The 19,093-nt window shown below is 40.9% G+C and overlaps 1 protein-coding gene across 1 annotated transcript in view; it reads right to left on the bottom strand.

The window, feature by feature from the left end:
* Window positions 1-266: 266 nt before the first annotated feature.
* The window catches only part of GUCY2C (guanylate cyclase 2C), a 65,582-nt gene continuing 46,755 nt past the window's right edge, over window positions 267-19,093 (bottom strand). Inside the window, exons 20-27 of the mRNA XM_016197509.2 lie at window positions 18,746-18,837; window positions 16,212-16,370; window positions 12,601-12,793; window positions 10,930-11,104; window positions 9,116-9,214; window positions 4,324-4,418; window positions 1,947-2,023; window positions 267-902 (exon numbers count right to left, since the gene is read on the bottom strand). Of these exons, the coding sequence (XP_016052995.2) occupies window positions 728-902; window positions 1,947-2,023; window positions 4,324-4,418; window positions 9,116-9,214; window positions 10,930-11,104; window positions 12,601-12,793; window positions 16,212-16,370; window positions 18,746-18,837 (1,065 nt within the window). The 3' untranslated portion in view covers window positions 267-727. The remainder of the gene's footprint in view (window positions 903-1,946; window positions 2,024-4,323; window positions 4,419-9,115; window positions 9,215-10,929; window positions 11,105-12,600; window positions 12,794-16,211; window positions 16,371-18,745; window positions 18,838-19,093) is intronic.

The following is a 19,093-nucleotide window of genomic DNA, read 5'->3' as shown; positions in this document are numbered from 1 at the left end:
ATTTACCTTTCCAGAATGTTCCAGAATATTCTTATAAAATGTTCCAGACAGGGAAGCCACAGCTTATAACAGGAACAGAAGTTGGCTGCCTGCAGCTACAAAAACCAAACTCATGAGACAGGTGCTGGTGGAAAAGAAAAGAGGTTTTATTCAAGTGCTGGTCACCTGAGTAGATGGGGGATGCTTGTCACAAGGCCCATCTCCACATCTCAGTGCAGGCTGAGGTTTTTACAAGGAAGGAGGGGAAAGCAGAACAAAGAGATCAAGGGGAGGGGTTTGAAAAGTTCTCTACATGCAGGCCAGCACAGTCTATACCCATAAGGACCTCAAAACCAGTCAAGTGATGATCTGGTGTGTGTCAGGCCGGCCTTTTGTCATCCTGGTCTCCATCATTCTGGTTCTACGGTTGAAGGTGAGTAAATCTCCCAGAACTGGGATGACTGAAAGTCAGAGTCTGTATTTTCTGAAGTTAGTTTCTAGGATTCTTATACAAACATGCTGTTTATTTATAAGTTATATATTAGTCATAGTCAGTATTTATAGAAACAATGTCAAAAGAATGGTGGAGTGAGCTACAATTTCCACTGTTATAGGCTCAGTAGTATGCATCTAAGTCTTCTGTTCTACTGAAGTCTCAGGGAAACGGAGGCTTTGGGATCCTTGAGGCTGCTGCCTAAATGCAGTTAGTTGTTCTTCATTTGCCTGAGTCCTTGGACCTCATTTAGGCTTAAAAATGGGTGTTCTCCTTGTCTGTCGTGTTCAGTTGCATGTATTCCAGAGAGCCTTTTTTGTAGCTGGCTACCCGTGTGGGTTTTTGGTTTCTTATCATGGCAGTCTGTCTTTTCTGCAAAGAGTTGGCAATCATGTCTGAAAATTCGGCTTGTAAGCGCTGTTGATTCTCCCTGGAAAGAGTGGGGAGGGAAAATGGAACTTCTCAGCAATTCATACAGAATATTTCTTAGCTCCAGAACAATCAGTTCAGTTTACCCAACACTTATTGATGACTTCTGTGCTAAACACAGGAAGTCCAGATAATGAGCCTTGTCTTGGATGAGTTTAAGGGACTGCCATCCTGCTCTGTGTAGTTGTAGAAAAAGCAGAATATATTTCAAGCTAAAAATTGTATTTCAATTTCAAAGTGAAACACCATGCTGCTAGAATTTGGAAGTGCTGTTAGGTTTACACATGCCACTGCAGGGAGGGGAAAAGAAGCCAACCAATGCTAGGCTCCTGCAAAGTAACCCTGAAAATGTGTTGGTCCCACACATTCCTAGGAGTGTGGATCTTGTCTGGGGGGACTCAGAATGAATGGAGGGTTTCAATAATTTGGAATGGACTTGAGGCACTCCTAGTAAGAGGCCAGGTCCCCTGTGCCCAAGGGAAGATCTGGCTTGTTTTGGTATCTCTGTAGGCTTGCCATCTGTCTGGGTCCAGCATCTGGGAGTCTGCAAGACAGGGCTTCTCTACCATAGCAAATGCCAGAGCAACAGCCACATGACTGACTGCAGCAACCAATGTGCAACTGGATGACCATCTGAACCACCTTTAGGGGAACTGAACCTGTCAGTTAGACCCTAAACCTTGTCTTCCTCATCTCGGGGAAGACACAGGGGTCCCATTTTCAACATATGGCCCAGCAGAGAGCTGTAGGCAGGGGTGGGAATGCAGAGTGTCTCTTCCTCCAGTGTGCTTTACTCTTATCAGAACCAGACATGCAGAGGTGAATTCTCAACTGTCCTCTGTTCTCCTGGGCTAGAACACCCAGTTTCTAGCAGCTAGAGAAGGAAGGTTTCTAAATTTCTCACGCACATAGTCCACATATTCAATACATCATTGCAATGGCAAAGCACTTACCAACAATTAAATTGGCTGCATGTAGCATAACTTACAAAGCCAAGACCTCTCCTCCCCTCTCTTCCCCTCCCCCACCACACTCAGCAGCTTACACAGTAGGAGGGGTTGGCAGGTTGTACTGCTGGTCCTTCATTCCGGTCAGCCAGTAAGTAGTTTCAGTTCCTTTTCCCTGGTGAGACAAGAAAGGTGTGTACCATGGAGGCTAATGAAACAGTTCAGTTCTAGCCTGCCATTCTGACTAGTGTCCATTTCCAAGAAACATTTCCCCTCTGAGTTTCTCATCAGTGCCTGTATTTCAGTGCAGCACACATTGTTGATATGATCTACATTGTCTCTGCACAGATCTTTATTGCCTTTTTAAAAACAAGTCTCTAGCCCTGGATCGGTAGCTCAGTTGGTTAAAGGATCATTCTGACATGCCAAGGTTGCAGGTTTGAACCCTGGTTAGGGCGCATATTAGAATCAACCAATGATTATATAAATAAGTGGAACAAATTGACATTTGTTTCTTCTCTCTCTCTCTCTCTCTCTCTCCAGTGAAAACAAAACAAGTCTCTCAATCACCAGGCATGTTTTTTTCAAAGTAGAGTCCCCCCCCCCCAAAGATTTCAAAATATCACTATAGCAACATCACAAGAACTCTAAATTAAAAAGGAAGAAAATTCATCTACAGCTCCGTTATGCCAACAGATCCAACTGGCTTTCATCATCCACATTTACTTCTAGCTCTTTTTGCCACGAAGTTTGCCACAAAAGTTTTGCCACAGTTTCCTCACCTTAAGTGTGTGAATTAGAAACACATGTGAATCATAATAAACACTAAGTGACATTTTCTGGGCCCATCTGGAGGCTATAAAATGAATAGAAACTCACTAGTAATTATGTTTTTGCTGGAGCTGGTATTTGAAAAGGAGAGTGGGTGGTTATATATATATATATGTAAAAGGAGAGTGGGTGGTTATATATATATATATATATATATTTAAAATCATTCATTTAAAAAAATAGTGGGTGTTTTTTTTTTTTTTTTGCTGTGTTTGAACTGTAGTAATCCATAAACAACTTCTATTTGGAAACACATGCTCTGTGCAGAAAATGTATTTATGGAGGATTCAGAAAGTGAGTGTGATGTTAGGATCCTGCTACATAAAAGGAGGTTTTTCCAAGTTGCAATCACAGTATAAAGGCTAGAAGCGTTATGGCTCCTGGAGACAGATAATCTTACAGTCAATAGTTGGCTTCAGACCAATTGTGAAAAGATTGTAATGACCTTCAGAAAGGAACCTGAGGCATTTGGTGGCTTTGGAGGGCAGCTGTTCTAAATGTGAGGAACAACATGGAGAGTCTAGAGCAGTGGTTCTCAAACTTCAGTGTGCATCACAATCACTTGGAGTACTTAAAAATATAGATTCCAGCACAGCCGGCATGGCTCAGAGGTTGAGCATTGGCCTGTGATCCAGGAGATCAAGGTTTGATTTTCAGTCAGGGCACATGCCTGGGTTGTGGGCTCGATTCCCAGTAGGGGGCGTGCAGGAGGCAGCCAATCAATGATTTTCTCATCATTGATGTTTCTATCTCTCTCTCTCCCTCTCCTTTCCTCTCTCTGAAATCAATAAAGACATATTTAAAAAAATTATACATATATATATGTGTGTGTGTGTGTGTGTGTATATATTCCAGCCAGGCTGGCAAGGCTCAGTGGTTGAGTGTTGACCCATGAACCAGGAGGTCATGGTTCAATTCCCGGTAGGGACACATGTCCGTGTTGTGGCTGGATCTCCAGCAGGGCGCATGCAAGAGGCAACTGATCAATGACTCATCATTGATGTTTCTATTTCTCCCTCTCTCCGAAATCAATAAAAACATATCCTAAAAATATATATATAGATTCCTGGTCTATTCCCACAGCGAGTCTTAGTAGGCTGGTTGAGAGTTTAGGCATGTGCCTTTTATCAACCACCCAGATGATGCCGAGTCAAGCCTGGGCCCACACTTTGCGATCTCTTGTCTAGAAATTTGAATGATAAAGCAATTGCCCCAAGAGGTGGCCTTAGAGAGTGGCAGCATCTTGCAGTAAAAGCAAGGATGTAAAGAGATGGGTACAATAACTTAAATTAGTCCTGGTCAGACTGTAGCCCTGGGCATGGAGGAGGAATTGGGGGCAAAACTTGGGTACATGTGAAATAAATGGTGGCAGAATTTTATAACATAGTGGTCATAGTTAAAAATATCAAAAGGGCTCTTTGAAGTAAAGAAAAGAGTTCACATTCTTTGGTGGTGGCTTCTCCTACGTGGGAGAGTGGGTGACCATTGCAGGGACAGTGGGCAATCAATACAGGGAGTAGAGAAAAGGATTCTTCTTCTTATGCTCCTCAACATTACTGACAATTAGGTGTCCAGTCTCAAAGGAGGTGGCCCAGGGGTGTCTCTGAGTATTTTTTCTGCGTATTGCCTTTGTGAATTCTTTACCTTTAAGTATGTTTCTCCTCTCACTTCATATAAGAACTGGCACTCAGTTCTCTTCAGGATGGCTATGGTGGAGCCACTCACGTGAATTCTCAAGGCTGGAAAAGCAAAATAGAGCAATGAAAATCTTGTCCATTTTGAAATCTATTTTATGGCCGCATTTGTTTTCCCTTGATTTGGGGCATTTATTTCAGACATTTATTGACAGCTTAGATATTTTAGTGAAAGAACACTTAAAAATACATTTGGTGAGAGAAGAAATAGCATCACTCATAAGAATAAAGAGGGTCTGACACTGTTTTCAGGGTCCTGAGTGATGTGGCTCCCAGGCTGTGCTCCATAGATTCTCATTCCAGCTCACAGTGGCAGCCCCAGGACCTGGTTTGAGATTTAGCTTGTGGTGCTGAGCTTGAGAGCTGGAATTTGAGACCCCAAGTAAAAGTTCCAATAAGTAGCCTTGGTGTTGGTGACAAGGTAAAGATTTAGGAAACAGTTATACAGTCTTGGTTTTCTCAAGTTTCAGTCTTCTGGGATACTGTTATCTTCCTGACAAATAAGTGGTGAGGGTGTATTTCCATTCATAAGCCCATTGCTGTATATCACTTTTCCCATCATGGTGACAATAACAATAGCAAGAATAATGGCATCCCCATATTGTATGCTAACATGCATCAGAGGATTGCTAAGTGCTTAACATATATGATCTCAAATCTTTCAAGAAACCCTTTCAGCAAGGTTGGTATCCCAGCCTCAATTTATATCTTCAAATTTTTGATGCCCAGAAAGATGAGGTAACTTCCCCACTAGCTTACACAGACAGTGATCTGCCAAGTCTGTTTGGCCCCAAATTTATTCTTTCCTTTATATCATTATTTTCCAGTATAAACAAGTATCGGTTGTCAGTAAATTGCCAAAAATACTGTTCTAACACCTGTGTTTTTGCACCAATGCTTTAATTCTCTCTCTTTCTCTCTCTTTCAAATTTATCTTTATTGTTGAAAGTTATTACCAATACCCCCCTCTCCCCCATTGATCCACTCCACCCCGCATCCGCCCCACCCCAGGCCTTCACCACACTATTATCTGTGTCCATGGGTTATTCATATATGCATATAAATTCTTTGATTAATCCCTCCCCACCCACTCCCTGACCCCCATCTTCCCACTGAGATTTATCAGTCTGTTCCATGCTTCTGTGTCTCTGGATCTATTTTGTTCCTCAGTCTATTTTGTTTATTAGATTCCACATATGAGTGAGATCATGTAAAACTGAATCAGAAAGACTCAGGAAACCTGAATAGGCCAACAACAATTGATGAAATCAAAGCAGTAACAAAAAAACTCCTAGCAAACAAAATCCTGGTCACAGGGGAGCTTTCTAATTCTTTAAGTTGTAGGGTTAGCTAGTTTACTAAAAATTTTTCTTGCTTTTTGAGGTAGGCCTGTAGTATTACGAACTTCCCTCTTAGGACTGCTTTCGCTGTGTCCCATAGATTTTGGGTTGTTGTGTGTTCATTTTCATTTGTTTCCAGGAAGTTTTTGATTTCTTTCTTGATCTTGTTGGTAACCCATTCATTGTTTAATAAATGCTATTTAGCTTCCCTGTGTTTGAATGTTTTTGAGTGTTTTTATGGTAGTTGATTTCTAATTTCATGCCATCATGATCTGAGATGCTTGATATGATTTCAATCTTCCTGAACTTGTAGAGACTTGTTTTGTGTCCTAACATGTGGTCTATCTTTGAGCATGATCCATGTGCACTTGAGAAGAATGTATATTCTGTAGCTTTGGGGTGAAATGTTCTGTAAATATCAATTTAATCCACCTGATCTAGTGTGCCATTTAGTCACTGTTTCTGTGTTGACATTTGTCTGGAAAATCTACCCAGTGAAGTCAGTGGGGAGTTAAAGTCCATGACTGTGACTGTACTGCTGTTGATCTCTCCCTTAAAGTCCTTAAGGTTGTTATTGATAGGTCCGTATTTATTGCCATTTTAATTCTTTATGCCTATGTTTCTCTCTATAATAATTCTTGTTACAGCAGTCCCTTTAACATTTCTTGCAATGCTTCTATTTCTACTTCTAATTATAGCAGTCCCTTTAACATTTCCTGCAATGCTGGTTTGGTGGTGATAAACTCCTTTAGCTTTTTTTTTTTTTTTTTTTGTCTGGGAAGCTCTTTATTTCACCATCTATTTTGAATGATAGCCTTGCTGGATAGAGTAGTCTTGGTTTCAGACCCTTGTTTTGCATTACCTTGAATACTTCATGCCATTTGCTTCTGGCCTGTACAGTTTCTGATGAGAAGTCAGCTCCTTTGTAGGTAACAGATTGCTTTTCTCTTGCTGCCTTTGAGATTCTCTCTTTGTCTTGAATTTTTGGCATTTTAATTATGATGTGTTTGGTCGTGGGGCCTCTTTGGATTCTCCTTGCTTGGGACTCTCTGTGCCTCCTGAACTTGTATGACTTATTCCTTGACCAGGTTAGGGAAGTTTTCTGCCATTATTTCTTCAATCAGTTTCTCTAACCCTTGCTTACTTTTGATCTCCTCTGGCACTCCTATGATGTGAATATTGTTATGTTTCATGTTGTCCCACAGCTTCCTTATACTGTCCTCCTGTTTTTTTGTTTTTTCTTTTTGGACCTCTGAGTGATTTTTTTTTCTACCTTGTCTTCTAACTTGCTGATCCGACCCTCAGCTTCCTCTAATCTGCTGTTTATTTCTTCCAATGTATTCTTTATTTCTGCTATGTCATTCTTCATTTCTGATTGGTCATTTTTCATAGTTTCCATATCTTTTTTCATGCTGTTGAGCACCCTTACAATCAGTATTCTGAACTCTGTATCTAATAGATTGCTTATCTCCATTTCATTTAGCTCTTTTGCTGCAGACTTCTCTTGTTCTTTCATTTGAGGCTTGTTTTTTGTCTCCCCATTTTGGTTGCCTATTTGGGTTTGTTTCTATGTATTAGGTAGGCCTGCTAGGACTCTCAGTCTTTTTGGACAGTCTCTGGTGCAGGCCAATTTCAGACGCTGTTTGTGACTGGCCTTGAGTACCCTGTTTGGAGCTATCAACAACCCAGGGCTTGGGGGGGGTCCCCTCTGTTGGGGCTGGGTGTGTTTGGACAGAACCAAGGTGCACATCAAAGTCTGCTTTTCCAAGGCCAGGGTCCAGAAGCAAAGACTCAAAGCGCTGAGGTCTACCTCTGCCGACAGGCTGATTAATCTGATTCTATAAATGAGCCTCAAGCTGTAGAAACTCCACAGGGTGGGGCAGCTGATTGTTATCAGTCTCTTAACAAGCTCTAGGCTGTAGAAAGTCCTCTGGGTAAGGCGAGAGGAGGGTGGGCAGAGTGGGGCAATTGCTTCTGCCTCAGGCAAAAGCTGCTTGGCAGGTAAATGTATGCTTCGGAAAGGTGTTCTCTGCTGTATGGGGAATGGCTCTGCACAGGAATCCAGATGGGTGCCTTCTGATCTCTATCTCCAGAGCCCACAACCTTAGATTCTCCTCATGCAGCTCCAGTCCACTCTGCCCTCCCTCTGTTGGAGCCCAAGGTGAGTGGCTACACAAGAAACTTTTTGCATTGGCTCTTTAAGAGGGTGCCTGCATTTCCAGCCTTCTCTCCCTGGCAGACAGAAACCCAGCTGCTTTTCACAGACAGATGTTATGTGGGCACCTTTCTCAGTTCTGGTGATCTGGGCTGAGAAGCCCAGCTTGGGGTTTATGGCCCAGAGTCCTCAGTGGGAACCCCCACAGCTGAGATCTCCCTTTGGACCTTCAGCTGCTGCCTATGGGAGCCCAGCCAGCTCTCTCGTGCCTCTGTACTTCCTACCAGTCTGTGCAGTCTGTGCTTTTCCTCCTTGGTTATGAGGGTGCGCTCCAGCTCATCTGCAGTTGCTGTTGATTATTCAGGATGGTTTTTCTATATTTTAGTTGTAATTCCAGTTTGGTCTCAGGAGAGTGTCAGTGTAGCTTCCACTTGGTCCACCGCCATCTTTAATCTCCTTATTCTCCCTTGTATACATTTCTATTACTATCAATATTTATTGATCATCTGCTACATGCAACACATAGTACCTCTACCTTGCCAGGCAAGTGCAATATAGATTTTTACATCTAACAAATACTAATATTTCCTTTATTAAAACTAATTCCCAGGAAAACCAAATAAAAGAGGAATAGGAAAGTGAACCAGGTTGTATACTCCATACCTAGCCTACTGAATTCTTTTTTAAAAAATAATTTAAAAAAAAATATATATATATATATATCTTCATTGATTTTAGAGAGAGGAAGGGAGATAGAGAGAGAGAGATAGAAACATCAGTGATGAAAGTCATTGATTGGCTGCCTCCTGCACGCCCTCTACTGGGGATCGAGCCTGCAACCCGGGCATGTGCCCTGACCAGGAATCAAACTGTGATCTCCTGGATCCTAGGTCGATGCTCAACCACTGAGCCACGCCTGGTTGCGTTACTGAACTCTTTTTTAATTTACATGGATCAATGCTAAATTTCATGCCTACTCCGGGTACAGCATGCATGAGTGCATTATAAATGAACCCTAAGTAACAGAAACACTCTAAAACTGAGCCAAAAGGAAGAATAATGATTGGTAAACAGCCACAACAAAAGCAAATGCAGCGAGGCCTGGAGTGAAACAGGCAGGCATTCAGACAGTATGAAGAAGGGTCATTCACTCTTCATTTCACAGGTACTTCTTATGTATTTTACCCTACAATGCCCTTTACTGGAGGGCAGAACCTTGTCCTCTAAGGAAAAGTGCTCCTTCTTACGGAGGCCAGTGGATTCCATCCTAGAGGCTGTGTTGACAGTATCTCCAAATAGGCAATAACGAGGCATCTTGATCCCCACAACGCCAGCGGCACAGGGACCTGAAAAGGGCAGAAAACAGAAGTAGAGGAATGGGAATCTCAGAGTGGAGTTAAGGTGGTTCAGACTCTTCTTGGGGCCATAATGCTGAATACTTCATGTTATGGAGAAGTGTCTGAGGGTGTAAATAGTGAGCTTGGATTTTTGCTTTGAATGAGCGTATTCAACGAGGGAAGCATCATTCATTGCATGCTTTCAGAAAGAATTTTGCTCTGGCACAGAAAAGTACATTTGCCCAAACCAAGAAGGCATCAGATTTGGCTGAAAGGTGGAAAGTCATTCCTAAGGGAGTGATAAAGCTGGGGAGGGCCTGGAAGTGGAAAATCCCTGCCAACATTACGTTTTGCTTCAACTATCACGATTTAACTTCAACCTTTTCATTTCATAGGGCTAAACCCTAGGATAATACCTAGATATTAGATATGTGTGCCTAATATCTATTCTCATTCCAGCCAATATGGTAGCCATGGGGCCGTGGCTATCAGCTTGGACACTGAGTACGTCACAGGGAAAGAGATGGAGCTAGAACCCAGAGCTCCAGTTTCTCTGACTTGACTCAGTCAGACCTGTTGCTGTCCCATCCTGTGGCAATTAGCAATGGGTCAGAAAACACAGTATGCTACTGCTGGCTAAGGAGATGCCCAGGGAGTTCCCTCCTGTGCGTACGGAAACATCTCTGACATTTGGCTGTGGACATGATCGGGGAAGGCCACAGCTATGCTCCTGGCTGTGAAAGACGTGACAGCAGTTTTTAACTCCTGTTTACTGTCACTTTGAGAATGTCACTGATTTCTTTATCAATACACATGTACTTTCAGGCTTTGAGACTGGCACTGTGGATACAGGATGACTTGTAAATTCAGTTGTCCGGTCCTTGCCACAAAGCCTGGAGTGATAGCTTGGGTTTTCTATACTCTCGCTCTTCTGTGAGGCTTGAAGGCAGAAAGAGGAGCAATGACAGGAAATTCTAACAAGATGTGACTAATTTAACACAAGGAAAGACTGTCTTATGACTACTGTTTCATAATGGAGTGAATTGGCTTTGGAAACTGAGTTTTCAGGAAATCCTGGGATTGTTTTCAAAGTGGCTATGCTATTATCTTGGACCCTGTAAAGATAATTTATGTCCTATAAAGGATTAATCTAGATGATTTCTGAGTTCCTCTCCAACTGTGTTTTTCTATAACAATTGTAACTCATCTTTTCAAATCTCTGCTTTGAGGCTGAGTAACTTTCATGGTTTTTGAAGTGGCTCATGTACTTTCTGTACCAATGAGAGGGGTGGGGGTGTATAAGTGCTCTTTTATTATAGAAATTGACCAGCCATTTACCCCCTGTAGATAATCTAATCCATTTAAGATACCATAATATTTTAGTAAAAAAATAAAAATACAGAAGTTGGGGGTGGGGGAGAGGGAGGGAATGCGAAGAAGATAAATGAAATAGTAAATACAGTGATTTAAACAGGAAATCTGGAGCTTGTTATTTTAGTACATGGTTGGTGTTGATCATTCCAGGAATCAAGGAGCTGTCAAAGGTGTGGTTTCTTAGAACTCTCTAGGGATGTCAGATGTGTAATGGGACCTCATTTTTGGCAGATTCAAGAGTAAACCTCAAGTGAAAACTGATCACATCTGAAGACTCCTTACGCTTTCTGATTTAGTGGGCGCACAGAGATACATATGGTTCCCATTTGCTACAATGCTCAACTCCATACCAGAGTGAACGCCGATGCGAATCCATATCGGGAGGCCGGGAAGATGCTCTAGCTCGAAGGTCCCCATGAAGCTGAGAATATCCAAGGCCATCTTGGCAATGTCTACTGCATGACGATTGCCATTTCTCTTAGGCAAGCCACTAGCTACCATGTAGGCATCACCAATGGTTTCCACCTGTGGAAATAGATTCTCATCAGTGATTCTGCCCCTTCAAAAGGCACAAGAAATTAAACAGAAGCAGTTAATCACATATCAGATACAAAGGGGAACTCAGTATGAGCATAGCCCTGTACACTTTTTTCTGGGACCAGTTCAAGATCAGTTCTATGCTAATTTCTTCAGGGTTTTTATAGTCTAGTAAAATGGATAATAAAACAGCTACAAAGGATTACAACTACATGCAAGGACTTCAAAATAATGTAAATCATCCAGATGTTCTGATAAGTCTATGAATGTTTAAGTAATCTGAATAGCTTTATGTAATTTTAGGAATACTTTTAATTACCAGAAAAGTCATTTTCAGCACTTACCATTTTTCACATACTATTTTGGAAAAAAAAAATATTGTAGGTTCCTCCAGGATATAATACACATTCTTGTAGTATGGTGACTCCACACACTTTTCTTATAATAAGTAATAGGTTTATATTAATAGTATTATATAAACATTATTCTTTGATAAATGTCCTCCCTTTAAATTTTAGTTTCACAATCATATGTATAGTTCACATTTATTGGTTAGTTAACTTCTTTTTGTCAACTATCCCTAAAATGCTTAATCATTTTCTGTCCGAGAAGAACTATTGGTAATATGGCTTTCTGACTTACCTAGGGTGAGGACTGGGCTAAGACAAACCCTGAAAGGGAACTCCCCTCTGTGAGTAATGACCATTATGACAGAGTGTTATATGAATGACTTCTAAGCTTTACTTAAGGATACAGTGTTTCAGGCATGTTGTTTATATCTAAATATTCTTCACAATACCCCATTGGGGTAGATATTATCACTATCCCTTTTTACAGATAGGCAAACTGAGACTTGATGAAGTTTAGATATATTTTATGAGGTCGCATGGTTAGGTAGGGGCAAATTGGAATTAGAATGAAGAGCTCTATTTCTAGTCACTTGTTCCATATGGTGTGCTGCTTCTCCAACATGAGAATGTGGGAGTTCAATTCTCCTTTACTCTTCTGACTCAGGCTCATTAGCCTAAATCTGGTCAGCACTCCAGTCAGGTAATAGATCCAGGTCTGAACTTGCAGAAAGTAAAGACTGTTCTTTAGTCTTCTCTGAAGGATGCTGTGATTTCAGCCACAACAAGAGATTCCTATTCTACTTATAACTCTGGTGTCTTCTCTGCTCCACTTGCAATCAGCCTGAACACTGTCCATTTGAAGATGATTTGAGAGTATGTCATTTTCTCTAAATTTAGCTCCCCAGATTCATCCCTGCTGCCCCTTATGTTGTTCCTTTCAAAATGCTTCTTGAAAGCATTTTACTTCTGGCCCTTATTCTTCCACTTCCCTTTACTTTTGGCTCAGATTCAACCACTGACTCATAATATCATAAATTAGGAAGGACAAGAACTGAAAAATAACAGGAATGACCAATCCCGACCCTGCTGACCTGGGCCCTGCGGTCCTCTCAGCCCGTTAGGTGGGGTGGTTACCTTGTACACGTCATGGTGATCGAGGATGTGGTCGAAGCTCTTGTAGATGTCATTCAGCATGTCCACCACTTCCATGGGGGTGCTGTATTTGCAGATAGTGGTGAAACCTACAATGTCACTGAAGTAGATTGTAACTTCCTCATATAGTTCCGGCTCCACAATGCCTTTTTCCTTCAGAGACTTTACTACTAGCCTAGATGGAAGGAAAACAATATGCCATCAACTTTAGGACATTTTTTTCCTCTCTTACATAAGTCTTTGAGACAGTAGTAATTGTCCACCAGAAGTCTAGAATTTGGGATTTCCGATGAACTGGGTAGCTAGGAAGCAAAGGTAAGTTGCATATACTATACATATGAACATATCACATACATACACATATAATACATGTATTTGAACTCAGATGACTATAAGCAGGTTCAGCATTAACTTAGTACTTGACTGTCGAACCTAATACACATATACACATAGTTCTAATACTACATAACCCTAATACATATACATCCTTGCCCACTTTCTACCTCTCTACTCATAGTTTCTTCTAGATGTAGCTTTATATCCAGAAGCTGAGAAGAGTGTGTCGTTAATGTAAGAGCTTGCATGACTGTAGCTGTCAGATCTCTCTCATCACCTGAGTCCATGGTTTTACCTCCCTTTTGAAATGGCATTATTTGTTATCACTATGAAGGAATATGCATTTAAAAATTAACTTGGAGACAGTCTGAACCAGGGTTTATGTGATATATTTTGAACCAGACTTGGGTCCTTTAAAAAGCAAAGTCAATGACCATGTGAACAAGTTGAAATTATGCTAAAACTGAAGAAGTCAGATAGAAGCAACTTAGAATATCTTTGCTGAAGAGATATAAACAGCAGTTTACTAGACTCAGAATTCGGAGAGAAGAACCACAAGAAGGGGCTCCATCTGCCTTTATGTGCCAAGGTGCCTTTTCCTTGACCCCAACCCCAACACGGGCTGCATGCTCCCCGTCTGCCCTTGGGATCACTTTGTAAAGGACCTGAGTACGGAACCACTAGAATCAGGGAGGTGCCATAGAGGTCGCTGAGAATAAATCTTTATTTTTACAGATGAGAAAGCTGAGGCTTAAAATTATGATTTTTACAAGAGCCATAGCAGGTTCAGAACTCAGCAACATCCCACCCTTCAGTCTTTTTGTACCCAGGTCTGGGACTGTGGGGGAGATAGGGAAGGTCTGGAGGTGCTGACTGTGGCAGAGGAAGAATGTCCGGCACTTTCCGGGAAAACAGTCACTCAACCACACTAATTATTTAGAGAGCCTCCAGAGCCTTGGAGAGGGGAGGCTTTTTAACTGGTGCCATGACAGAACTCGGGACCTTTGAAAAACAGCCCTTGGGTGTGGCCATTTGGATCAGCCAGGGCACTTATGGGTGGTGGTTCTTGACATGCCCCGTGTAAGGGTACAGATTATTTATTTTGGAGGCTACCTAGAAGTAATGATAAAATTGGATATTTCACATCTGTACTCTTCATTTTATTAATTATATCTGAAAAGTCTTATGAGCTTGGAAAATAGAGAGAGAGAAACTAATGTTGGTATATAAATGAAGGAAGAGCTATGACTTCACATGGTGAGCTTTCATATACAGGTTGTTGCTAACACAGATAGAATTAGTGTACAGAGGAGATGTCTTAGAAGGGCTTCCCAAAGAAGAAAAAAACTTCTATTTTAATGTGTTAAAAACTGCTAAAGGGAACTGTTCAAATAAGTGTTTAAGTAGTTATCTGGCTCCTACATGCAAAATTATTAAGCTTATTAATAATTTTGCTGTAAATATTTCTTTTTCTTTTACATAAATTATGAAAGTGAGCTGCACTGGAGTCACCAAGCATTGCAGCTATTGAAGAGATTTGTGTTCTACAACCTCAGCAACCCAATGAAACATCTACCATCTCGTGGTCAAAGTGGCACATCGAACAAAAGGGAAGGAAAAAAGTCCGAGGTGGTGGGCCAGCTGTTTGAAATCATTTGAGTGATATTCTTGGTTAAGACACCCTGGAAAAGCAGCCAGATAATCAGGATCTTGTTTTTGTTACAATTCAGTGTTAAAGGCCAGGCAAGAAATTATGCATTATGTAACTAACATTTATGTTGTGCTGACGGAAATTGTCGAATAGGTTTCCAGCCTGTTCCAAGGGTGCCATCCCCAGGCTGTTCCTAGGCTCTCTGAGGCACGTGGTTCTATGTTAAGCTCTCTTAAGGTCCGGATGACTGAATAGAGTGTGCGTGTAACTTCTTCACCCAGGCTTGTAGAAGAAAAACAATTTCTTTATTTAGAAAATAGCTCAAAGAATCTGAAAAATCATTCTTTTACTAATGTAGAACTGATATTCTAAATTAAGCATGGATTCAAAATAAAATAATAACTAATGCAAATTATATATAAAAGTCATAGCTACTATGCATAATAACAACCACCATGGACGTTCCAGGTGCTGTGCTAAGTAAGCACCTTAAATCCTGCATATTATTTCAGGGGGTGTTTTGGGCCAGCCTGTGAGGCCCATGGGAAACTGAGGTTGGAGCATTCAGGTAAGTTGTCCAAGATCACGCGTCCACAGTAGGCGGTGGAACCATGATTTAAAGTCAGGCCTCGCTGATCTCAGTTTCCATGATGTCACCCAATGCTAGACTGCCTACACTACCCTTAACCTAGCAGGACATTTTATTATACTTCAACGAGAGGAGAGCATTGCTTCTCACTGGGACAGCGATGGGTGCTTCGGCCGACGCCTGTTTCCCAGCTCTTCACATTTTAATTTCTTGCTTACCTTTTAACATTCCTTAGTTATTACCTGGTACCAACACGTAACAAAACTTTAAACTGGGGATTCCAACCTTACTTCTTTTTCTTTTAATCCTCACCTGAGGATGTGTTTTTTTAAAAAAATGTATTTTAGAGAGAGGGGAAGGAGGGGAGAAACATCGATCAGCTGCCTCCCGACAACAGTCCAACCAACTGGGCCACACCAGCCAGGGCCTGACCTTCCTCTCTTCTGCAACAGCTGTTAAATTGTTTCACAGAATGGAGGTCAGACAATTCTTGCCTCTGAGATGAGATGAGATGCCTGGCCTCACCTCCTCCACTAAAAACACTTACACTACTTGTAGTTTGGCTTCTACTTTGGGGGAGAAAGAAAAAAGCAAAGAAACTCACACTTAGTGCCTGAATGTGCCTTATAGCTCATAAATTCCACAGGAAACTTTAATTTCCATTTTGAGACCGAGGAGAGACAGTGACTTGCTTAAGGTCCCGGACTTAGTAAAAGTGGTACAGAGATGTTGGAACCCAGATCATTCCAACTCCACAGTCCACGCTCCTTCTGTGGCACCGCACTGTCACTTGAAAAGAACCTCTTTTATTTTAGGTATTTAGAGTGCAAACCAGAACAAGGTTCAGCGAAGGCCATGCATTTTAAAACTCAGTCTTTTAAAGAATATGCAAAACGGAACAATCCTAAATAGATATAAAGAAAAACCATGCTAGACGAATGTGCTGAAGCTTTCAGCGTTAAGCATGAGGCATGGCTGTGTTGTGGGGAACAACATCAGCCAGACGACTTGCCTTACCTTGGGAGCAACATAAAGTTCAGTCTGTCAGCTCTGTCCCTCTCTGCCTTGTACAGCTGTGTCCTTTCCTCCACTAGATGTTCCAGGTTTCGAGAATATAGCTGTAGACGTCTGATCAAGGTATCCATATAACTTTCACTTTTCTGATCATGAAAAAGGCTGTGGGTGGTAAGAGATAAAGAGCTCTTCACATTGTTAGGAAAACATGAACATCATTATATCTATGGGCAAATATGATGAACAGATAATTAAAGAAAAAATAAGAATGGCTGAAAACATAACAAAAAAATTTAACCTCAGGAAAAATTAAATAGAAATAGAAAGAAGATTAATAAAAACAGAAAAGCAAATGTTAGAACAATAGTAATCAATGTAGGTAAGAAGGAGGACATGTATACATACAACCTTCCTGGAGGGCAATCTGGTAAAATGTTGTGTAGCCTTAAGAATGCACATACCAATCAGCCCATCAACTCTGCTTCTAAGAATTGTCCTAAGGCAACAATCATAAATGTGCTGAAAATTAACTGCAAAGAAAGTCACAGCATTCTTTACAACAGCAAATGTTTGAAAATAACCTAAATGGGTAACAAAAAAGTAGTTAAAATATTATGGTACAATGGAGTATTAATGTATCATTAAGTATGAATTAGAATAGTTAAACACAGATACTACCTAAATATCGCTCAGTGAAAAAAGTCAGTTCATAAAATAGCAAAAATTATAATCTCATTTTTAATTTTTGAAAACTGGCGGTCATTTACTTACAAACAGATGTTTGTATTTTCTCATTTGCTTATGCATTTTCCAAAATTTTAATAATAAATAATTTGCAATAAAGGCAAAAACTTTAAACAACAACAACAAAAAAGCTCTAGAGGTGATAAATGAAAGTATATGAGAAGAACCAAGAAAAGCAAAGTTGAGCCTTATATTATCTCCTCAGAATGGAGAGCCAGGGTCTGAAAGCAAAGAATCCAACTCTGGATGATTTTGTTAGACCAAAGAGACTTGGATGAGATGCCAGCTTCCTGGGACACTGGGGCCTATGGCAAGCCTTGGTGCAGAGCTGGCTGAGAGGCACACTGAGTTCCCGCAGAGCTGTTGTGGGGGTCAAAGATAAGGTCTGTAACACACATGGTACAATTGAAGGGGCTGAACAAATCATACGGTTTCATTATTACGACAACAGTTATAAGTTACTACTTCTGCACTTAAGGAGAGGATGGCCTACATCATAATCCCCTGGGGTGGGGAGGGCTGTTTGTTAAAAATTCGATACATTTCTGAGTCCTATTGCAGACCTATGTGACTGGGGACATCTAGGCTTGGAAGTTCCCCAGGGGATTCTTACTAGAAACACCTGGTATAGAGTCTAGTTGGTAGAAAGGTGAGGGAGCGGGTATAAGGGATGAAGATGTCTTACTTCATGATGAATTGATTCAATTAAAAGTTTCCTCAACCTTGGCTGCATATTTTAATCATCTAAGGAGCTATTAACTCCTGATGCCAGCCTGCTTCCCAGATCAATTACATCAGATTCTCTAGGGAAGACTATCAGGGGCCCAGTTTATCTTCAAGAGTTTCCATTTCGTCTGTCACACATACAATCTCATCTGCTCTTAGTAACAGGTTTGTGAAGCAATGAAAAGTGGGCAAGAATGAAATCACTTATTATTTCCTGCTGCTTTCCCCCCAAATGACAGTTTAGACCTACCAAATCAACGACCTTCACTCTACCTCATCTCCAGCCTTGGGCTTTCAGCCTCATTAAGTATCTGAATAACTTAATGAGAACTACAGAAAGTTAGAGCTGGAAGGAATTGTAGAAATGACCTTGTTCAGTCCAATTTTGCTAACAAGAAAACTGACACCCAATTAGGATAAGTGTTTTGCCCAATGTCCCACAGCAAGCTATTATCAGATCCTAGTGTGGAAACTGGATCTCCTCTCTTACTCCACTGTTATTTTTCTCACTCTGCACTGTATCTAACAGAAAACATGAGAAATCTAGAATTCAATGTTACCGGATAATTGTGTGTTACCTTTTTTTTTTTTTTTTTAATCCTGAATTATAGTCTGATTCATGGCTCAAGCCTTAAGGACCTAGGGCCAAAGTTGCCAATCCTAAAATTCAAAATTTTTTCTTTTAAGATTTAAAAATTTTAAGAAACTTGGTAATCTTAAGAATTATCCAGGGACTTTACAGATTTCCAGGACCCATAATAGATTTCTAAATTGTAATTACCTGCAGAAGGGTCAGAGAACTGTATTTTCAACAGACATATTTATGATTAGTCAGAATATAGTTTTTAATCAGGCAAGTTTTGTCCTTGAGTATTTAACTTTTCAAGTGATTATTTCCCTGAGAAAGTGGTCTGTTAGTCTCCATATCATTTTAATTTTTTTTTGAGATAGGTGTTGCAGTCTGGATTTTTTCATTAGAACAGGCATTCTCATTCATAGGTGCCACTGAATGTCAACTATTAGAAATATCTGAAACCAGTGAGAAAAAGTAAGAATTTCAGCAATACCCAAATATCTTGGCCAGTGTAGTTTCAATTTTCTTGAAATCTGGTCTCTTTTCTGGATCTTCCTCCCAGCAGTTCCTTACAAGTAGATATACCTGGAAGAAAGAAGGGGTGGATTAGCTTGGGGCGGGCTGGGGGTGTTGTCTGCAGTATGTCTCGGGCATCGCCGCCTGTACCGCCTTGCCTAAGCCTTTCCCTTGGACACTGAATTAGTGAAAAAGGTAATATTGATTTTGACAAGGCTAGATCGATGGGAGAGACAGAATCTTCACACGCATTTGCAGGGTGTATGTTGGGGAGAACAAGGAAGAGTTGGGTTCAGTGCGCATGAAACTGACTGTTAATGAAAGC

This window comes from Miniopterus natalensis, chromosome 2, assembly GCF_054644295.1.
Source record: "Miniopterus natalensis isolate mMinNat1 chromosome 2, mMinNat1.hap1, whole genome shotgun sequence".
Lineage (NCBI taxonomy): Eukaryota > Metazoa > Chordata > Mammalia > Chiroptera > Miniopteridae > Miniopterus > Miniopterus natalensis.
This window is presented reverse-complemented; position numbering and strand designations above follow the sequence as displayed.